The 22,794-nt window shown below is 42.1% G+C and overlaps 1 protein-coding gene across 2 annotated transcripts in view; it reads left to right on the plus strand.

Annotated features, from left to right (window-relative positions):
* The window catches only part of CAT (catalase), a 63,913-nt gene that overhangs the window by 26,743 nt on the left and 14,376 nt on the right, over positions 1 to 22,794 (plus strand). Inside the window, exons 1-2 of one of the 2 annotated variants that reach the window (XM_048485021.1) lie at positions 11,693 to 11,966; positions 21,204 to 21,375. In XM_048485021.1, the coding sequence (XP_048340978.1) occupies positions 11,901 to 11,966; positions 21,204 to 21,375 (238 nt within the window). In that variant the 5' untranslated portion in view covers positions 11,693 to 11,900. Of the gene's footprint in view, positions 1 to 11,692; positions 11,967 to 21,203; positions 21,376 to 22,794 lie in introns of those variants that run through there. The other variant, XM_048485022.1, reaches the window with a different exon arrangement.

Below are 22,794 nucleotides of genomic sequence, written 5' to 3' on the forward strand. Positions count from 1 at the left end.
CCCATTGCTGTTACAAAACTAGATTTGCTTGGACAGAGCTGACAAAAAGTTCTCAGTGAGTGTATATGTGTGGCAGCATGTACTCTTGTGAAACGATGATATGTGTAAGGCTATTCCATAGCAATATTTTTTTATATTTATATTCTCATTTTCAACCACAAGGACATCAACATTTTAAAAATAGCATTGTAGCATTGCCTCCTCCCTGTCCCAATATATTAGTCCCTATTTTTGGACTGGAATGGCAGTTATGGTGCAAACTACATCTCTTCCCCATTCCAAAGAACTTAAATGTCCCAAGAACCACATAGAGGTTCTTCGATCTCTAGCATCATGCCAGTTCTTTCTCTAAGTAGACTACTACTCTGAGTAGTCTAGTAATATTCGAAGCCGCTTTTTATCTAACAGATCTATTGAGTTATGGAACAAGTTTCACATGAAAAGTATGAAGTTCTTTTCTCTGGAAGTTTTAAGTGGAATTAGGATAAATATCTGTCAGTAAAACAATTTGCAGTGGGTGTGCATGTATGCTGAAATAAGGGTTCTTCTAAACTGAACAGCAATGTTGATAGACTGTAAAAATCAGAATTGATGGAAAAACAAAAATCCCTCTGGGCATGTACAAATACTTCGGCATCTTTTCGGACTTAGTTTTCACCAAATGAGCAAAATACTTGTTAGCAGAAAGTATCAGTATTATTAAATATTTATTAATGTATTTACATGCATATTAATGTAATTAGATGCGTGAATTATTATGTATGTATGTTTCTTAATATTTATAGAAAAGGTCTGTAACAAAACGTGCCTGTAACAATAAAAATGTGCATGGAATATTTCTTCATGTCTTATAGCTCTCAAATATCTGAAGTTTATTCTATATGGCTCTTGCATTAAGCAAACTTGGCCACCACTGCCCTAGCCTATATTGGACACCAGTTTTCTATACACTGACAACATGTTTGGTTCTTTTTTTAAAAAAAATTATAAATGCCATTTCAGTATCATTTGCAGAGGGTTAACTGGAATAATAAGTTACTTATGCTTACTTTTCTAGCTCAGAAATTACTAAGAGTTTGCCAGGAACTTTAGATCAAATTTCCACAACTTGTGGCCTACCAAACTGAATGCCACCTACCAGCCATGCATTAGGGGTGTGTGGTAGCCCATTAGGGGTGTGTGTGTGATATTCACATCTCTTTTTGCATTTCTGTTCAGACAAATAAACTATATGAGTTGCTGGGCACCAGGTTATGCAGGTCTGCTATCAGTGAACAAAAATATGTACTTGGATAACCTCAGTAACTGAAGCATGCAAGCCACCTTGTATAACTAGAATAGAAAGGTAGTTTACGAGCTTTCTCGTAGCCTGCTATTATTATCACTATTAAAAGTACTTTAAGACTAAATTGCACAATCTTATAATTTTATGTAAACATAGAGGGTTATAGTTAATATTTTTGTGATTTCCAGATTTGTCTCTTACTCTTCAAATGCAAAGTTGTTGTTTTTTCTTTAAATATGGAAGCATAGTTTCTTCATTAATGTGACTGGAGGAAGAGAGGAGCCTGCATGTTCTGGAATTCCATGTCCTGTAACAGGAGATGTTAGGTACAAAGTCAGGCAAGGTACAACATTTTTCTCTTCACTTCACAGTACTTTTTGCAGCAAGGGTTCCTTCTTCATGCATTTTAATTATCTTGAAACTTTGCGGGGTTATACACATATTTCCTATTTCTACACATTGCCAAGTGCCACCCTGATTAAGACTATTTTTTGATTAAGGCCCAGTATGTGATAGAAGCCATAATACAGTAATGCATGGAGCTCAAAGTAATAATCTACCTATCCTTTCTTTTGACAATGACTAGTTGTAGTTACATCTCCAGAACACATTTTTGCTCATAGCTATCATTCTTTTTTCTTTAAGTATTTCTAGAACCTCAGCATAAGTTGACAGTCCTAAACAGCGTCATCTGAAACATCTGAAGGACCATTTCCTTCTATATCAGCCTCCCTGAATAAGATCTGAGGGTGAGGCTTTCCTGGGGAAACTTGCATGGTCTGTGGTTAGGGTTAGGCCCACAACTGACGTACATGACGCCGACCCAACCCCCCCGGGACCGTTCGCACGAACAGTCCCAGGAACGATAGGGAAGACGGCACTGCGGAGCTCCGTTGCCCGATCGACATATCTTCCCTGCGACCGTCCAGTGCGTCGCCGAGGCCAGGGGACATGCCCCTCTGCCCTTCGCGACCACTCCGGAGTCGCAGGGCAGAGGGGGCGTGTCCCCAGGCCTCGGCGACGCGCCAGACAGTCGCAGGGAAGGTAAGTCGATCGGGAAAGGGGGGGAGGGATGGCGCCTTCCAGCCGCTGCCATTCGCACGGCAGTGGCTGGAAGCGCCGTTTTCCAAAAACCTCACTCTGGGAGTGAGGTGGGAAAATGACAGCTTCGCGCTACTGGGGAAGAGGGAGGGCGGCGCGGCTGCGAAGCAGCTGCGCCCCCCATGCAAACAGCTCCCTAGGGACGTCGTTTTTGCCATCCCTAGGGCGCTGTATATGGCCCGTGCGGAAAGGGCCTGACAGAAATCTGCAGGAGAGCTTTTTCAACCACACACACACATACACCCCCAAATTCTGAACCCTCCCTCAGAGGTGCTGCTGACTCCGCTTTTACAGGCAGGTGGAACTGAATCAATTTTTTGTTTTGTTTTGGAAAGCTGATGAATGACCAAGAGAATGGTGGTATTAAAATTCCTTGAAATACACCAATTAGTTCTGTTTTTAAGATGATTAATTGATCTACTATTTTTGCCAGGATCTACTATTTTTGCCAGGAGAGTGGTTGTGGGTGGAAAGTGTGGTAGACAGCCCTGTGGGAAGTGTGGCATTGAGATGCCCCAGGAGGTCCTGCTGCAGGGTCAGGGGAGTGGGCAAAACACATATTATTGCCAGGAGAATGGTCACGGGTGGAGAGAGTGGCAGCCAGCCTGACGAAAAGAGTGGTCTTCTGGTGCCCTGGGTGGTCCTGTTGCAGGATCAAGGGAAGGTGGAACACAAGGGCTGCCACACCAACAAGCGCACAGGACTGAGTTCCGTGCACCAATCCCAATTGGTGAGGGGTTCGTCATCGAACGGTGGCGATTGGTCGCAACAGAGAATTATATAAGGTATTATTGTTATATTCAATAGGACTGTGAAGTACCTTTGGAATATGTGCCTAAGGAAAATGCAGATTCTGATATCTCAATTTCTTGCTCAACAAGAAGAGTAAGTCTTGTTACAGATGCTTTCCCACTGTTCTTAATTGCATCTGAAGAGATAGAAGGAATGATAACAGGCTACTTTTTCACTCATGGGGGAAACATATTAAGTTTTGCCTCTGTACCCCAGAGTAAGAAAGCAGTACTGATTTTCAGCTGAAAGGAGTTTTTTTTAAAGCAAGCCTTTATTGGCATCAAGAACAATAAATAAATACAGCAATAGTAAAAGCAAAAACTGATAAAAACATAGATACACAAAACAGGAAATAAAATGTTGAGTAAAAAGAAATCTACTGGCTTTTAATAATTTCCAGAAGAAAGTCTGCCACTATCATACATAAAGAAGGATCAGGATTGTTCAGCAAGTAGTGTAATCTAAATAAATCAGGGAGATCAGGTGAATGTAATTCACATACTTGGATCTGATTTCCTTAAATCTGGGACAGTGTAATAATAATCGGTGGACCAGAGATTCAACTGAGCTGACATTACATGGGCACAATCTATTGGACTTTTCTTGCTTTTTAAATCTGCTGTGCAGCAAGGCGGAAGGCATAACATTAAACTGGCGAGCATTATGGCTCTCCTTTGAACAGGGTTTATTAAACAATACAGGTAGTGTGCCAAGTGGCCCTGTTCAAATGGAATTGCAAAATACAGGGAGGGGGGGGATTTTCTTGGCTGCAGTGACTAAGGTGGAGAAATCTCTTCCTAATAGTTGGCCTTTTAATTTTGTATAAGCTTCTGAGTAGGACAAAGGACAGAGTGAATCCACGGGCAATCCAATGGAAGCCATTTTTTCTTCAATTATGGAAAACCAGGGATTGGTGTAGGTGTCAGAAAGCAGGTGGTGGACCAGGTAGTTGCAGTCTGAGAAAAAATGAATCTGCAGCCAGAATCTAAAGTTCTCAGCCAAGCAACTGATTCCATAGAATTTTGACCTAGCTCTAGGCCAGTGATGGCGAACCTTTCTGAGACCGGGTGCCCAAATTGCAACCCAAACCCACTTATTTATCGCAAAGTGCCAACCCAGCAATTTAACCTGAATGCTGAGGTTTTCGTTTAGAAAAAACCAGTTGGCTCCCTCTTCCTCCGCCCCACCGGCTTGAGCAGGGGCCACCCTTCTCTAGCCTCCAGCAAGTCCTATGCACACCACTCTGTGCCTTTCTAGCATCCCTGCCTCCTCTGCGCCCCCCCCCCCACCCTCGGGCAGCAGCCACCCGGAGCACAGACACCAGGCCCGCCAGCCAAGTTCTCCCTGTGGTGCACGCATGTCATGCTCAGTGGCCCAGGCCAGCCTAGATGTGTGTGTGGGGTGTGTGTGCGATTTTCCACCCCCCCCCCCACATGACAAGCTCTGTGTGCGCGTGCCCACAGAGAGGGCTCCGAGTGCCACCTCTGGCACCCGTGCCATAGGTTCGCCATCACTGCTCTAGGCAAAGGGCTGCATAGGGCATGCAACTTGGGATTCCAGTTATCTTATGGAAAAGTTTGGATTCAGAGAGTAATTAACAGCTTGAATCCAAATTGAGACTCAGTGAAGCAATCTTGAGGCAACTTTGGCATTAAAGGCAACTTTGGCATTTGAGGGCAGGAGGAACAAAGGAATGGCCACAGCTGGTGGTGCAGATCTTATTGTTACCTGGGAGGAGAATGTATTTAGAGATGTTTAAAGTTTAGGAAAGTTTTAAATAAACTAGAAACACTTTCACTAACCCATCTTTCAGGTATCTGGCTATTTATTTCTTCAGTAATTCCAGTCCTTCAGTCTATGAATAAGGAACTAGCCAGTCAAGGTCCAGGTCTAATCCACAAAGAATTATTTGTTCTCCAGCAGCCCAACCACTTTCTGTCAAGGTTCAATATAAAAATTTTCAAAAGGGTTCTTACACAGTTTCATTTCACATAGATCTTTATAAATCCCAGTGATATTTATTTATTTGGCTTATAGGCCACCCTTCTGCACAAAAAGATTTAGGGCAGCTTACAACAGTCTATCACAATAAAACATTAAAATCGATAAAGAGTAAGTTCCAAATCAACATCTCTGTGCTATATATTAATCAATGCAAGGGGAAAAAACGTTATAAAAGATTTAAATTGTAAATAATAACCCCTCCCATAAAACCCGAAACCATTCATATAACACTCTATGGCGGCAGAAAGGAGGTCAGCTGTTTGCAGTCTAGGCCTGGCAGAACAGTTGTGCAGGGCCTGGGAATAAGAGCTGCAGGTCCCAGTCTTATTTGATGAAGAGTTCCACCAGGTTGAGGCCAGTGCCCAAAATAGCTCTGGTTGAGGATAGGCTGTCCTCTTTTGGACCTGGGACCACCAGTAAGTTATTTCCCGAACAAAGAGCCCTTTGGTGGTCTGGCAGATTACAGAATATTTTTGCCATGTGAGGAATTGGATTTGCCAGGATCACTCTCTGGAGAATAGAGCAGTTCTTGAGACATTCATGCTCTGGATAGTTCAGACCTTTGCAAGTAAGTTTCTGAGACTGGTTCCTACTTTCTCAAGAGTAAGGGTGAAAGGTGTGAAAATGGAAAATGGACAGTGTGAAAGCCCAAGGACAGGAAGGGAGAGGATTATACACCTAACTCAAGTTGAAATATTTCAACTAGTTGACTTTACTGCCTGTCTTCAGAAATCTTAATGTGGTAGCAGGAACAAACCATTATTTTCTCCCTGCAAAATTGTTGGATGGTAGAACAGGGCCGGAATGAGAGGGAACTGCCAGCCCGACACCTTCGTGCTCTCGCCCCAGAGAATCAATGCCCACACACACCGCATCACCAGATCATGCAATTCCCTTGCTGCTACACCACTGCAGTAGAACTGTTTTGGATATTGAATTATGGGATAAATACAAATGTCCATAGATTGGTTGGCCCAGTTCAGACACTGCTACATACCAGTTTGCATGAACCATAGTTTAGGACGTGTTGAATTTCCAAATGTACTAAAAGCTAGTTTTGGGTTACTTTTTTGGTTTTCTTCCCCTCGTACACTCGTATCTACTGTTATCTATCTGTATGGTGAAACAGTTTCTTGGAATGGGGTAATGTTCATAAATATGGATTACCAATTGGAATATGAAACAAAATCATCACAAAGCAGAATTTACAAATCCCTTTCAGATAATGATTTCTGATTTTGCTTTGACTGGCAATGGATATCCATTTGTTAATTCAGACATCATCATGCTAAACCATAATTAAATTCCTTTAAACATGGTTTAGTATGACATCAAAACTAATTAACAGGATTGCCATTATTTCTGAGTCAATAAGAGTAGTGTTTCTGGTGTAAACAGTTATGTATACTGCTGCTGTTGTTTTTCCAGGCAGTGTGGCAGTGGTCTGGTAGTTTTTGTTCCTAATATTTGGCCCATATTTATGACTGGTATGTTCAGAGACATATCACGGTAAGATGTGTTTCTCCCCATGAAACAGTGGATTGCCTCTGAAGATGCCAGCCATAGATGTGGGTGAAACAATAGCAAAAAGTACCAGACCAGGCTCATACAGCCCAAAACCCCCACAACAGTCAGTTGACTGCAGCTATGAAAGTAACTGTACAACTATGTATACTTTGTAAACAAATTTGCTCTGATTTCAAATGTACTGATTAAGAATGAAGCCTTATTTATTTATTAGTTCGATTTGCTAGACTGCCCACCCCCGAAGGGCTCTGATACTGAAACACTTTCAAACATCAATAAATAGAATGAATTAAAATATTTATAATCTATACAAATTCAAAAAATATAATACTATACAGATGGCAACCTTAAAACACATCTTCATATAGCTCACCCTGCCTGCGAGGAGGATCAGGCAATGATGTTAACAGTGAGTCAAATGCTATAAAAGAGACAGGGAACAGCCCATCAGTGGCTGGCCTCCACAAAAGCCTGGTGGAATAACTCTGTATTGCAGGTCCTGCAGAACTGCTCCAAGTCCTGCAGGGCCCTGATGATTGGAGGCAGAGCATTCCATCAGGCAGGGGCCAGGAAGTAAAAGCCCTGGCCCAAGTGGAGGCCAGCCATATCATAGGGGGGCTGGGGACCACCAGTAAATTGGCCTCTGCTGAGTACAGAGGCTGAGTGGGGACATAAGAGGAGAGATGGTCCCTAAGATATGAGGGTCCCAGGCTGTGAAGAGACTTAAAGGTTAGCACCAACATGTTACCCAGCTTTCACAGGTTGTGAACTTATTTCTAAGGAATCTGCACCAGCAGCTAAGAGTGTAACAGCACACAACTATTTTAAAGTAGCAATGGGGCAAATAACTCGGCTTGGCAATGCTAGAGGCAGGCTGGGTAGGGATCTTTTTAGACTATGTATACCAGAAATGGCTTGAAACGTACCTGCAGAGAATTCACAAAAGACCAAATTGCAGTTTAAATATTTTTATATAAGTTTTGGTTGCAAACAATCACACAGTGAAAAGTCAAGGCACATACACACAGTTCCTAGTATATAGATAGGGAGGAAAGATAGGTGGGAAGATAGAATGGGATTTGGGGAAGCAGGGGATCATACGTTACCTAAATCAGCTGAAGAAAGTCTAGAAGGCGGCAAGGATTCAAATGACCAGCATCTGAATCCAGGCGAAGGACGAATTCGTGTCTCACACCAACAAGACCAAGGGAGGTTCAAGTTAGCAATGAGCACTGGAGTTGGGGTCCTCAGTACTTTTATACCCTTTTGCCCAGGTAGGGGTGGGAACAAGTGAGTTTTAAGTTTCGTTTTCCTAAATCTGGAACTTCCCATGCTGGACTTGCTGGGTTGAGCTCTATCTATTGTTCTAAGTACTCGGGACAATGGGGTCAATTGCTCTTAGATTAAATCAGGAAGCACAGAATGGCTTTATGCAGAGTAACTCTTTGGAGCCTCCACTCAAGTTATTCAAATTTTGCAGAGGCTTGTGATTAGGAGGGGATTGATTGGTTTTAGGAAAAGTGTATCAATAGGTTGAGGAAATGCAAGGAAGCAACCATTTGTTGCAGAGCCATTTTCTGAAAAGGTGTAGTGAAATGTAGCATCACATACCAAGGAGGTTTTCAGTGTCTATTGTGTCAAAGTAGTTCAGTAAGGTGTGGTAATCAAGATCATGTCCATAGTTAATGAGGCTTCACTGGAGTAACTCATTCATTGATTTAATCTTGCTAAACAAACTTTTTGCCTGGGGCCTGCTTTCAGCTTGGACACTCTGCTATCCACCCATACAAACAAGGAAACTGGCATTTTGCAGCACATAGCATAAGAAACAATATGAAATCCAATATTTCATAATGCAAGGTATACAGGGCAGGGTTACAAACACCTTGAAGGTGATCCGGAATTCAACTGGGAGCCTTTGCAGATGGCAAAGCACAGGGGAGATGTGGTCCCTAGTTGAAGCCCCTGTAAAAAGCTGTGCCGCCACATGCTAAACCAGTCTCAGTTTCCAGAGCAGCTTCCCCCAAGCTCTGGATTGAGGAGGCTGGTGTCAATGTAGCCCCTTAAGCAATGGCAACTGGAAACCCTCAACACCCCACCCACCAAACCTCCGTCTTAGATGGGTTTATTTTCAACCTGCTTTTTGTCAACCACCCAGTGACCACCTCCAAACAGTGCTGTAGAGCCGCAGGGGCAGAGGCTGGCTCGCCCTCCATCAACAGAATGAGCTGAGTGTCATCAGCGTACCGATGACAGGTCAGCCCAAAACTCCGCACCAACTGAGCAAGATGTTAATTAACAGTGAGGACAACAAGGCTCCCTAGGGCACTCCACAATGAAGCAGGTGCTTTTGGAGGACTGTACCGCCACACCACACTTGCTGGGTCCGGTTCTGGATGAACGAGGCAATCCATTGCAGGACAATACCCCATACCCCAGCGCCGGCCAGTTGGTGGGTCAAAAGATTGTGATCAACCACATCAAACACTGCGGTAAGATCTAATAATACCAGATCTGTGACGGCGGTAAGAATAGTCTCCATCCCATGCCCAGCACAGAAAACAGACTGGAAGCGATTGAGCGCCAGTGTGTCCTCCAGAAAGCCCTGAAGCTGCTCCAGCACCACTCTCTCAATTACCTTCCCCAGAAACAAAAGGTTCAAAAAGGGGAGGTAATTGGCCAGATAACTTGGATCACACAGGTCTTTTTAAGAGTGGGCGAACCATTGCCTCCTTCAGCCCACCTGGAAACACTCCTTGCTCAAGGGAGCAATTGATTATATTCAATAGGTGGGGTCATGGTCCCTCCCGGCATTTTCGAATTAGCCAGGAAGGGCACCTATCCAGTGGACAGGTTGTAGGTCTAAGAGCAGCTAGGACCCTGTCAACATCAGCCTTGCAAAGCAGGGGAAACTGGTCCAAAAAAGTACCCAAATACAGTAATGGAGTGTCCAGTTTGCTAATTGTATCAAGAGTGCCAAGGAGGTTGCAATGGAGCGACATGACTTTATCTGCAAAAAAGCTCGCAAAAGCCTCACAGCTGTGTGCCAATTGATACTTTTTAGAGACCTCAGTCAACAAGGTCAGTGACGAAATAATATGAACCAATTGTGCTCGGCGAGAGCTAGCAGACGCAAGAGAGGACAAAAAAAGTAATCTCTTTTTGTCCTCTTTATTGCCATCTGATAGCTTTCATAAGCACCCTATAGAATAGATGTTCGGGCAGCTTCATCACGAGACCTTCTCCATACTCGCTCTAGACCAGGGGTAGGGAACCTGCGGCTCTCCAGATGTTCAGGAACTACAATTCCCATCAGCCCCTACCAGCATGGCCAATTGGCCATGCTGTCAGAGGCTGATGGGAATTGTAGTTCCTGAACATCTGGAGAGCCGCAGGTTCCCTACCCCTGCTCTAGACATCTGAGTTCCCTTTTTATTCGGCGTAACTCCTCAGTATACCAAGGAGCCAGCCAAGAATGGGGGTGCTGAGGATGCCGGGGAGCAATCACCTTGATGGCATCGAGAGTCTGGAATTCCAGTCCCTCATTTGCTCATTGAGGGTGCCAGTGGGCTCAGGATCTAGAGTGTTCAGGAAGCCAATTGGATCCATCAGTCTCTGTGGGCAAGCAAAAATCAGCCCATTGTCTAGACAGGGTTTGTGTGGCAAATCCAAAGCCTTGAACAACACAGATAATTTGAGCAAATATACTCCTTTGGCCTTTGATACTGCTGCACAAGAGGCCATAGGTTTATTCTTAGTTATGCAATGTAGTGAGAAGGAGCAAAGGTTGGCAATGTCTAACTGCACATTATTCATATAATTTCTGAACCACTTTTCAGGAGTTATATAAAATTGTCTGGAGAAGACTACACATAAATTTGAATTAAACCATTATCAGTATACTGTTAGCCCTAGATGTGGGTTTATTATGTCTGGACATTTTCCTGGTGTAGCATCTTCTAGTGCTGAGAGGTGTACACAGTCTAGTAATACTCTTTTACTTACCATTGTAGCTGGAAATTTCAGGCTATTGTTACAACTCTGTCTTGAGAAGCATATCACCCCTTTTAAGTTTCAATGGAAATCATTATACACTGCTCCAGAATGTTTGGTGGTTGATTGCAAACCGCCTCAGATTATATGTTTCTTACACAGAATTCAGTGCAGTGTTGCAAAAAATATAAATGCCATATATAGATGTAATTAATTTAATTAATGGGAATGAACAAGAATGACAGTGTAAAGCAGAAATCCTTACATTATCATCCTTACACTAGAAGATTTAGGCTCTCTTTATTAAGAAATTGTCTTCTCATGTTCTTCTGCTCATCTTCTCTAGTAGTTTCAGATTTTGTGTGTGTGTCATCCAACTCTGAAATAACACATGGTTATAATTAATATGGTCTATATTTTGAGTTGTCACTCATGTGAAGCTTCTTGGGAAATAAGCCCAATAGAAATTCAAATGTAATTTTTAATGAGTACTTTTAACCAGCTTCTTGCTTGGGGGTTTATATAATATCAAGGACACTATAAAGCTTCTTTTAGGTGCAAAACAGAGAAATATAAACAAAACTTAAAGCTGGACTTTGTGCCTGTGCTCTACAAGCTGGACCACTTTCAGTGTTACCCTTAAGCGGCTCTATTCAGTTGGAATTAGGATTCCGCTGTAAATAACGCCAGTTTTTCCGTGAAGAAAGGCAGCTGTTCTGACGTCAAGATAAAAGCTGGATAAATTGAAATAGGAAGCCGTGGCGAGTAAGCGCCACTAAAACTAATGGAACTTATATCACGAAAAGCATGCACAGAAAATCGAAAACAAGGGAGTGGGACGCCTGGCTGGGGGTGGTCCCTTTGCAGCCTTTCTCTCAGCTTTTCTTTGCTTTTACACGCTGTACAGCTTCGTACCAGACAAGACTCTTCTTCGTTGACGGTTCTTTTTCTCTCGTCTTGTTTCTGGCACCGAAAGCGCTCAGTCGCCTCACTTAATAATTAGCGAGGGAAGCCATTGGCCCGCGAAGAAGGGGTGGGTCCACTAGCGGGGCTGGCTCCTTATTCTCCTCGCCTGCCGAAGTCCAGCGGAGCGGTTGGTGAAGTTTGTGATCGGCGGGTCCGTCGCGCTCTCGATTCTTGGCGTCCTTCTTGTCGAGAGCCGTGTGCAAAAGCCTCGAGCGTTTTGGGGTCTCACAAAATGGCTGATCCTCAGGACAGCGCTAGTCAGCAGCTGAAGCGGTGGAGAGAACTACGCGGCTCGCAGGTAGCAGGGTCAGCGGTCTCCCCCGCCCACAGCTGGAAGATCCCGCTAAACGCATGCTGGGCCAATTGTCCCCTCCATTCGCGTGCTCCTAATCCCCTTTGTGTGTGGCACGCCCATCCTTTGCTTTACAAGGGCGGAGGCGGCAGGCAGCGTTTTTCGATGCAAAGGACGGGGTGGGGGAATCTCCACAGGAGGAGTCGTCCCCGAAAATACCTCTTCGCCCTCGGGAGTTATTTCCCTTCGTCGGTTTGGCAGGGTGGGATGTTTCTAGCGGGAGCATTTAACATCCAGAATCTTTGGGGTGGAGACCATGTTTGCGCGGATAGCAAGTGCCTGTGTGGTCGGATAACCGGAGTTCAAGGCTTATTTAACCTTAGCTGGGCAGGACAGAGAATTCATACTTCATTTTAATACAGTTCCGTGGAACGTTATTCATTGTGCTGTGCATGACAGATGTGGTTGTGGAAAGTGCCCTTAAGTCGCATCTGACTTGTGGCGATCCGGTGATAGATGGGGTCTTGTTAATTTTGAAGGTACCAATAGAGCCCTTCCCTTATATTTTCCTGTCGCAGGTGAACATGGCTTCTTTTGTAGAACAGGTTTCAGGCGGAAAGTTTATTTGAATTGGAACAAAGTGCAGCTAAAAAAGTTAGTGGCAATGATCTGTTAGAGAGAATCAGTTGGGACTTGGGAGAGTGTGTGTGAAGGTGAGATTAAATGCATAAACAAAAAGCTACTTCAGTGAATTTACTAAAGTAGTTGTAAAGGAAAATGCTAGTGAGAGAAAGGTTTCCTACCAGTAGAAAAATAAATGTTTTACCAGTTCTATTGTTCTACCAATAGAACAATAAATGTTCATCAACTTGCTTCCAAGTGCAATTCTATTACAGTAGAAAACTAAATGTTCTGTGTAATAGAATCTCACTGGGAAGCAAGCTGATGATTTTGAATATTAAAACTGAAAATTGGAAACTAAAAGTTAACTTCAACCATTCTTCCAAGATATAGTTTGAAAGATGGGGAGTAAACTAAGGAATTATATAAGTGGATGTGTTACTGAGATACAATGCAGAAAAATTTAACACTTGTTTTCCAGAAGCAACAGTGGGGTTAGTACAGTGGTGGAATTCACAGTTTGCACCAGTTTGCAGTTGTTAAACTATTTGAATCCCACCACCGGAACCGGTTGTCAAATTATTTGAATTCTACCACTGTGTTAGTGTACACACTGCAAATGATAACCCCTCTTTCAAGCTGCTTCTAAATGTTCGGGAGGGACAACACAATGAAGTTAGTATTTACTTCAAGTTTAACGTACTGCAGTACTAAGGATTACCAGTAAATCTGATACTGAGTTAAACGTTTAAATAACATTGATGTATAAGTTGACCTCACAACACTATGAACAAAATTAGCTACAGAAATACATGCATATTGTCTTTAAAATACTTTGCTGTTTTTTCTCTTAATCAAAATGCTTCTGATTGTGATGGTATTGAAACAAGACTGTTCTAGAATCATAGAGCTGGAAGAGACTACAAGTGCCATCAAGTCCAACCCCCTTCCATGCAGGAATACACAAACAAAGCTTCCTTGATAGATGGCTATTCATCCTCTGTTTAAATATATCCGAAGGAGAGTCCACCACACTCCAAGGCAGCATATTCCACTGTTAAACATCCTTTATATTCAGGAATTTCTTCTAATGTTGAGGTAGAATCTATTCCTGTACTTTGAATCCAATTCAGATAGAGAGATAGTGTGTATAATATTTATATTCCATCTTTCTTTAGCCATCTTGAAGACAGCTTACAAAGTGCAGTAAAATACACTGATCATACAATACCATTTTAAAAGCAACTAAAATACATCTATAAAACCTAACATGCTGCTTGCTAGTACACACACATATACATATACATACACATACAGTGAAAACATTTAAACACACAACAGACACAACCAGGGAGGGAAGACAATAAGAGTTCACTGGTGGTGTGACAAATGAAACAACCAAACAAAAAAGGTCATTTGATGGCAGAAGACAGTAGCAGAGAGATGTATATCCCTGGAGAGGCAGTTCCAAATTTTCAGCACACAGTTGATAAGGCCATTTCTCCGGTTGCCACTTGTCTAGCCTCGGATGGCAAAGGCACCCAAAGCCTCTGAAGATGACCGGAGTGGACAGATTGGTTCATGTGGGATAAGCCAGTTCTAGAGGTAAGCTGGCCCAGCTGTCAGTATCAGCACCTTGAATTGAGCCTGGAAGCAAATTGTGAGGCCATCAACATCTTGGTTGCATCCTTCTGTCCCAGTTGCAGCTGCTAAATAGTCTTCAGGGGCAATTTAATAATCTAATCTAGGTTATATCACGGCTTGCATCACAAAGTCAGTATGTTTCCCAATGAGGAAGGGCCACAGGTAAAAGGCATCCATGGCCACTGCTATCACTTGTTATTTCAACAGGAGGCCCAGGTCCAGCAATACCCTCAAACTATGAAATTCCCCTCTCAGGGTGACTACAATCTCATCCAGAACAAAAAATAACCCCATCCCTGGGTAAAACCTTCCCCTCCCAGTTGAACCTTGGTTTTCTCAGGGTTACGTTTCAGCTTGTTTTCCATTCCAAAGCAATCTCCAGGCACCAGTTAAGGATTTGCACCCTTCCTGGGATCTGCTGGAAGTGTAAGATAGAAGTGAGTGTCATCCACATATTGGTGACAACTTAGCTCACATCTATGGATGACCTTCCTAGTTACTTTACATAAATGTTGGAAAGCTGGCATGAAACAGTAACAGATAGAATTATGTTGAACCCTAGAGACCAGAGGTTATGAAATGGAGCAGCTATAACCAGCACCACACTCTGAAACGGGCTTTCAAGCTAGGATCAAAACTACTTCAAAACAGTACTTTCCATTATCAACCTCAAAAGATGGTCCAGGAATATCTAATCCAGGGGTAGGATTAGATGTTGTGTGAAGTGGCCAATTGGCCATGCTGGTAGGGGCTGATGGGAATTGTAGTTCCTGAACATCTGGAGAGCCGCAGGTTCCCTACCCCTGATCTAATTGATGGTATCCAAATCCACCGAGGGATTCAGGAGAACTAACAGAGTTGCAGTTCCTCTGTCCAGCTCCTGGCATAGGTTATCTACCTGGTACAAGTAATCCATCAAAGCAGTTTTATTCTTCTGCCTAGACCTGAAACAAGACTGGAAAAAGGAAATTCAACAAGAAACATTACATTCAGCTACAACATTTATTAATAACATACAATATAATGGTAACAGTGTGCAAATTTAATACCAAAGTGCAGTCATCAACAATAGTGCAAAAAGAAACCTCCATAAAAACTAGTAGAGCAACATTAGTCTTATGCAATCATGAACCGCAAGGAATTCAAAATGCAAAAGAGCACCCCGGTGTATGCTCATATAATGGATATTAGTCCACTTCATCACTGACATAATTCTGGCTTGCCCACTATATTTTTTGGGATTACTGTTTTCCTAAAATCTGGCATGAAATGGTAACAAACAGGCTACTGTATATTATTGTATAGAAAACTACCTGGGTATAGTGTTTCTTGCTGCATTTTATCTTTTCATTTTTGCACACTGTACTCATTGATTTGTTCCTTTTCGACTGATATTGGATAGTAGTATTCAAGTCTTCTGGATCCAGAGTGGGTTTCTTGAGGAGGTTAAATCCTACTGCTTACTTCAAGGAAGGGGTCACTACTCTGCCTCTAATCTACCGTTTCTTGGACTTAGTTTACTAGCCTCCCTCTCCAACAAGCAGCCAAGAATTGCAATGGTCGTGCAAGCAAATTGTAGATCTCAAACTTTCGGAAATCATGTCCACATCCTCAGACTGGACAAGCTGAAAGTTATTCCATACATCTGGACAGATCCCCCCCCCCCGTCTTTTTATCATCCACAGCCTCTCTTCAGTGTCTTAAACAGGAGAAAAGGTACCTAGGAGCAATTGTCTGGATAATTTCCTCATTCAGGAGGTCAAAAAGGAGAGCTGAACATATCAGCAGGAAAATCTTTGAATGCCATCTGTAAATCAATTGGATCCATCAGGCTCTGGGGCCGATCATCCTAATTGATCCCCCACTCCTGCAGATTTTTGGTATCCCTGTAAGTCTAAAACCCAGCAAGTAGTGATCGATCCGTGACAAGAGGACTGTATTCAGTCCTCCACCTTCCTGCTCAGAACAGATCACCAGGACAAGAGTATAACCTACACAGTGCATGAGACCTTTTATTACCTGAGGCAGGCCCATGGTTGTCATGCACACCATACAGTATTGAACAGCTCCTGCTAAGGTAGTCTCAGAATGGATAAAGACCCACAGACCAATCAGCCTAGGAGGCTTCTACGCTACCTTCAAGACCATGTCTGTCAGCTCAGTTAAGGCAGTGGTTTGGTAGCAGGGTACAAGGTATACCAACAGATTCCCTATTTTATCTTGCACTCCCGACACCAGATCCATGCTGTCAAACTCAGGGGAGTCCTGGACTGAGCATCGAGGGGGAGGGATAGAATCGTAGCAGCGACACCACCTCCCAACCCACTAGGGCTATGCTGTGCATCACCAAGTACCGTGGGGAACATAATTGGGAGAGATAACTTTAGCAGATATAAAAGCAATAATAAGAACTGAATGCGCACATAGATAACGTTCTGATGTTAAATAATAAATAACCTTTTAACTTGTACTGAGGATTGCCAAGAGAAATGACTATTAAAATGTTTTAAATAAAAATCAATATTGGTGGCTTTCACCAGCAGGTGGAGATTTTTGTGTTTCATCTGATATATCCCCAATAATCGTTATTGATTCTCCTTCTTAGTTTTTCTTGTTTATGTGTTTTTAATTGACTGTTATTCAATTCAGTGGAGCAGCAGTGGTGTAGTGGTTAAGAGCAGGTGCATTCTAATCTGAAGGAACCGGGTTTGATTCCCCACTCTGCCGCTTGAGCTGTGGAGGTTTGTCTGAGGAATTCAGATTAGCCTATGCACTACCACACACACCAGCTGGGTGACCTTGGGCTAGTCACAGCTTCTCGGATCTCTCTCAGCCCCACCCACCTCACAGGGTGTTTGTTGTGAGGGGGGAAGGGCAAGGAGATTGTAAGCCCCTTTGAGTCTCCTACAGAAGAGAAAGGGGGGATATAAATTTAAACTCTTCTTATATTTTAACCATATATTATTTAACAGTTTTAAAGTTTTTATGCTAGCAACTTTGTGGACTCTTGAGTGGAAAGGCAGAGTACGAATGTCATTGTTGAAAGTTCTATGTGTCACAATGAAATTACTAGGCACTTGCAACATGGCAAGTTGGCAACTAGAATTTGTTTAACCCAGAACTAAATTGTTTTATTCTTCATTGTGATATACTATCTTATGAAACACTTTAAAATTTCCCTAAATTTCCATTGCCTTTGATGTTGGCAGTGATCATAGAAGTTCTTCATATTTCTTATGTTCCCCACCCTTCCCTCTGATCATATTTCAGATCAGTATATTCTCACACAATATTTTTTTCCGTTTACTGAATTGGAAAAGTGTCAAAACTAGTCTTTTTAATTGCAGTATATTAATATTTATTCATTCAACAGTATATTACATTGGTTCCAAAATAAATAAGCAAAACAATCTATGTAATTTTGTTCCTTTCAATAAAAAAGAAAACTTCCAACTTTCTTATCCAGAAGTCTACCATCAGACCCTTAATATATATCTCATATCTGCTTTTAAGAAAAAGAGAATGAAGAAAAAGAGAAACAAAACCTTAAATGTTCATGGTATTTGCTACTAATCTTTTGTATTTTTACTCACTGTGCTGCCAACAGGTGCTACCTAGGGCATGGCCAGACATGACCAGAGTCCAGGTGGACCAGTGGCAAAGATGCAATGGGGTCAGGGGTGCTACGTCCCGGGGGCATGTCATTGGCATCACATGGGGGTGAAAAAAAATCACCCCCAGACTCCCCTCCCAGGGACGGGGCAGGGGCTGATGGGGGTAAGGGCAGGGGCGCAGGTCGTGCCCCGGGCACAGTTTTCTCTCCCTCTGTCCCTGAGGTGGACAGCAAGCGAGGTGCAGTCAAGACAGTTCGGAGTCAGGGTAGGTGGCAGGCAAGGGCATAGTCCAGAACAGTCCAGAGCCAGGCAGCAAGTAAAGGCATGATCACTGCAATCCAGAGTCAAGGCTAAGCATGCAAGCTGAGAGCCGGCAGTCAGAGGACCAGGCATATGGAGTTTACCAGAAAGCATCCAAGCCTAAAACAGGCTTATATAGGAGATTCTGCCTAATGAGGCTAGGATCCTGCAAGGACTCAGTCCTCCTCAGATGCAGATGCCTCCATTTTGCAGAGCACTTCTTCATTTACTCTGTAACTGCAGCCTCTGCCTTTGTCTCCTTTGTGTAGCTGGCTTCCTCTTCTGAGATTCCTGATGGCTCTCCCAGTTGCAAGGCGTAAGGCTCTACCTTAGCTTTCAGGGGACGGTCTGGAGCTGGCTCAGCTGTCTGCATTTCCTTGTGAGGAGCCAACTCTGGCTCCACAGTGTCTTTAGGCTCAACTTCAGAGTCCTCAGTTCCCAGGAACTAGGTCATGATACCCTCCTTTTCAAGGCATATACCCTAAAGTTACATTATTATTTTGTTCCATATATTCTGTCCATAATGTCCACTCCTCCTTAAAATCTGCAATCCATTTGTCTTCTATATAACTAATTAATTTTGCAGACTTCTATAGCTGTATACTGCCATTCATAAATTGTGAATATTTCTTTAGACTTCCATTTCCTAGCTCAAACAATTCTTGTTGCAGCTGATAAGTGTTTAAATAATTCTTTGACTTCTTTATTTAATGATCTATCCAAAATAGCAAGTAAATATAATTTTCCTTTTCAAAAATTTAGAAAGTTCTTTATGAATCCCTTTTTAAAATTGTTTTGCCTTCACACAGTTCCACCATTTGTGGTAAAATGTACCCACCTCTTTACGACATTTCCAACATAAATTTTGATTAGTAATTTTAGAGAAGTTGGATGAAGTTAAGTACCATCAGGATCCATTTTTATATATACTTTCTATATAATAACTCAGTGAGAATTTTGTATCCTTTCCCCATATATATTGCTAAACTTCAAATAGAATATTATGACCCACATTCCTTGCCCAATTTATCATAAATTCTTTAATGACCTCACTCTTAGTCTCTAAGGTCAGACACTCTCTTTACATCCTTCTTGTCACTGAGACATAGGCATACCATCCACATGTTATTCTGACCCCCTCCAAGTTTAGAAGTCGCCAGTCTTTTAACCAAATTAATACAGCAGCTTCAAAATAAATTTTTAAATGAGGTACTTGTAGGAATTTTTTAAAGTTTGCTATTCAAGTTGACCTTATTAATTAGGTTTTTAAATATATGACCAAGAATCTGTGTAATTGTAATGTGCCACTTGCATTTGTTTTTGAATATTCTTTAAAGATGCATGCAAGCTTTTACCATTTAAATAGATTATCTTGGTGCAAGGAAGGAAATCAGACGTTGTTCTAGTTGTAGTGATCAGCTGAGTAAACAAAGTGCCGCCATCCCCTGTACTTGCAGAGGGGAAAAAGAGTTATATCTCCACAAAGGAGGAAAGTATGGAGAAATGTGGCTGTCTGTGGCTTGTCTCCAAAGGTGATTGGCTGAGAGTGTTCTTTACTCCTTCCTTGCAAGGATCCAATTGGAAGGCAGAAGTAACGCTCAAACTTGAAAAAGCATGCTTTATTTGGGGTGGGGGGGTGGGGGGGATTGTAGTTTTTCAGAATCCTCCATTGCTGAGCCAGCAAGTTGGACCAACTATTTCCGTGTAATCTGGCTCAGGAATTTCAAAATGCTCACTCCTGTTAATTACTGTCTTCCTAAAATGTTGCAGTATTTGAGACACCTTATGTTAATTCTGTTAGGCAAAAGTACCAAATGGATATGTTAGTGTAGTGATTTCCAGCCTTTCTAAAACTGGGACGCACCTTTAACCTTTGTAGGTAGCACAGGACCCAGTAATCTACATGCACATGACAAATCACATAACAGGAAAAGAACAACTGAAATGGCCAGTACCCTGAGTAGTAAACATTTACCAAACACCAGAAGATTTAAAGTGGCTCCGAACAAGGCAAGAGTCACAGCTGTGGTGGAATCCTTTCTACTACTGAGTGACATAAGAATTCAAGAAGATCCCTGCTGGATCAGACCAGTAGTCCATCTAGTCCAGTAACCTGTTTCACACCACAGCTAATGATTATCTTGGAGGGCATAGGAGCTGACAAGACCTTCCACTAATTATGCCTCCTAGCACTGATATTAAGAGGATTTGCTGAACAGGGTGAGAGGTTTGACTCTCTACATATCTGCACTAGCAACCAGTCTTTCCAAAAGCAGCACTTAAAAAGGTAGCTCTGTAAGAACTTACAGTTAAGGATCCTGACTCACATGTTGAAGACCACTGCGTTAGTGAACAGGATAACCTACATTTTTCTGTGGTAAAATTTGGATGGCTCCTATTTGTCCATTGTGGAATCTGATTTGAGGCTTGATATAATTAGACATTTTTAGCTTTTGAAGGGAGTGTCTTGGAAACCCCATGCAGGACACTTGGCTTGATTTTAGTACAATGGAAGAAATGCAAGGAAGTACAGGTGTTTCAATGCAGGGTGCAGTGTTAAAGTCACTTAGTAAATTGCTGTTAAAACTGCTTTCAGCATTAGGCCTACATCTTCCTTTAATACATATAACTAAAAAGTCAGAGAATTCAATCTGTGTTTATGCTCAAGGCATGACTGTTATTAACTTTTCACTGATGCTTGAAAACCAAATGATCTAATTTGCTCATTATTAGCTTGACAGTTTAGAAGTAGAACACAAAACTCTGCTAAGACTTAATTACAGGACGCGTTAAAGATCTGATGACACTGAAGGCTTGGCTACTAATTGAAACTGTTTGTTTCTTGACGTTCGTGTTATTATTATGTGGAACCTCATGCCTTCTGATCATTCCTCCTTTGAGATAACAATGTAGTCCAGGAAGCAGTTTTTCCTATTGCTTCAGGAAGCACAGTTCACCAAACGTTTATCAAATGAATCCATTGTTACTTTTGCTCGACCATGTTATTCTCTGAACACATATTTTTGTATGTGTTTCTCACTGTTGCAGTTTTGATTTGTTTCAGAAAGCAGATGCCTTGACCACAGGAGCAGGAATTCCAGTGGGAGACAAGTTGAACCTCATGACTGTGGGTCCACGAGGCCCTCTCTTGGTTCAGGATGTCGTTTTCACTGATGAGATGGCACACTTTGATCGAGAGAGGATTCCTGAGAGAGTTGTACATGCCAAGGGAGGAGGTCAGTACCTTATCTGAATGTACCTTATCATTCGTCTGAAAATGGAATGTTGAAAGCTGTTGCATAGTTACAGAGCTGTCTAAATCAGTTTTATGAAAAGTGTAAGAGGCCAAATAATAATAACTTGCAGAAGTTGAGGTTCCCAAAACTTGAAATAAGATTTGAAGTTAGAGCAGAGTTCTACTGATGCTCTACTACAGAGTTCTACTTTTGAGCACTATTGCCATGCAGCATTAAGTAAGAACATAGGAAGAGCTCTGCTGGATCAGACCAGTGGTCCATTAGTGCAGCATCCTGACTCACACAGTAGTCTACCAGTTTCTCTGGAAGGCCAATTGCAGTAGAGCATAGACTCTAGAGACTGAGGTCTTCCCCTGATGTTGGGATTTAGAGAATGATTGTTTTTGAACATGGAGGTTAGCTTTAACCACAAACCTATCCTCCATTATTCTAGCTAATCCTCTAAGTAGGTTTGTAAATCCCTTATTTTAATTCTGTAATTTTTATGTATGTCATTTGGTGGCATTTATTCTGGAATTATTCTGTAAGTGATTTTTTAAAAATCACAAATGAAAATGAGGAGAGTGTTTAATGTGATCTATAATTTAGCATAGAGGTCTGGCAGTTAAAGGTAAAAGTCATCCCTTTAGATAAATAGAAGCTACTGAGGAAGTAATTCTTTTGTCCTATCCCCATCTCCCCAAAAACATACACCTAAGCAAGTTCATTGAATGTTTCTCCATAAGACAGAGCTCTTTTTTAACAGTTAGTAAAAATTAAAACTTAAAGGTTACATAAAGAAAAAATATTTTTCAAATCACATTTTTTTTGTTTTTTGACAGAATTCTGGCATGTGCTAAAAAATTGGGGGAGGGGAGTCCAGAAGGCATTTCCTGTGCACTCCAGCCCCTAATAAACAGAAAACTCATTGTTTTAAATTAAAACAAAACCCAAGATTCCTACAGGCATTGGGAGTTGTGTGTCTTCTGACTTCCTATTGTCTGCAAAACATACAGACCAGGCAAAATGCCACCACTGGCAGGAACTGGTGATTGGACTGAACACCCTTCTTGAATCCAGATTGTTTAGGTAGGGAGAAGAAATTGTCTATGGAGGACATGCATCTGTAGACCAGTGGGCAAATGAAGAATCCACCTCTGGTTTCTTTCCACATCGAAAAGGCTGTGAGATGAGGGGCAAATTTAGTTTTTGAAGATACCACTCTTAGACTTGTGTTCTCAGAGTCCAATATCCCATTTCACCTTCTCTTATGAGTCCAAGAATCATACCCAAGGTAAATGAGATGTACATGCTTTTTGCTTTCACTTGAATAGATTCTTTGATGCGCACTGAAACCTGCTCTCCATTGAAAGTAATACAGTGGAGATTGCATTGAGTTGTACACTCCAACACAAATCG

Source organism: Sphaerodactylus townsendi, linkage group LG02 (assembly GCF_021028975.2).
Source record: "Sphaerodactylus townsendi isolate TG3544 linkage group LG02, MPM_Stown_v2.3, whole genome shotgun sequence".
Taxonomy (NCBI): domain Eukaryota; kingdom Metazoa; phylum Chordata; class Lepidosauria; order Squamata; family Sphaerodactylidae; genus Sphaerodactylus; species Sphaerodactylus townsendi.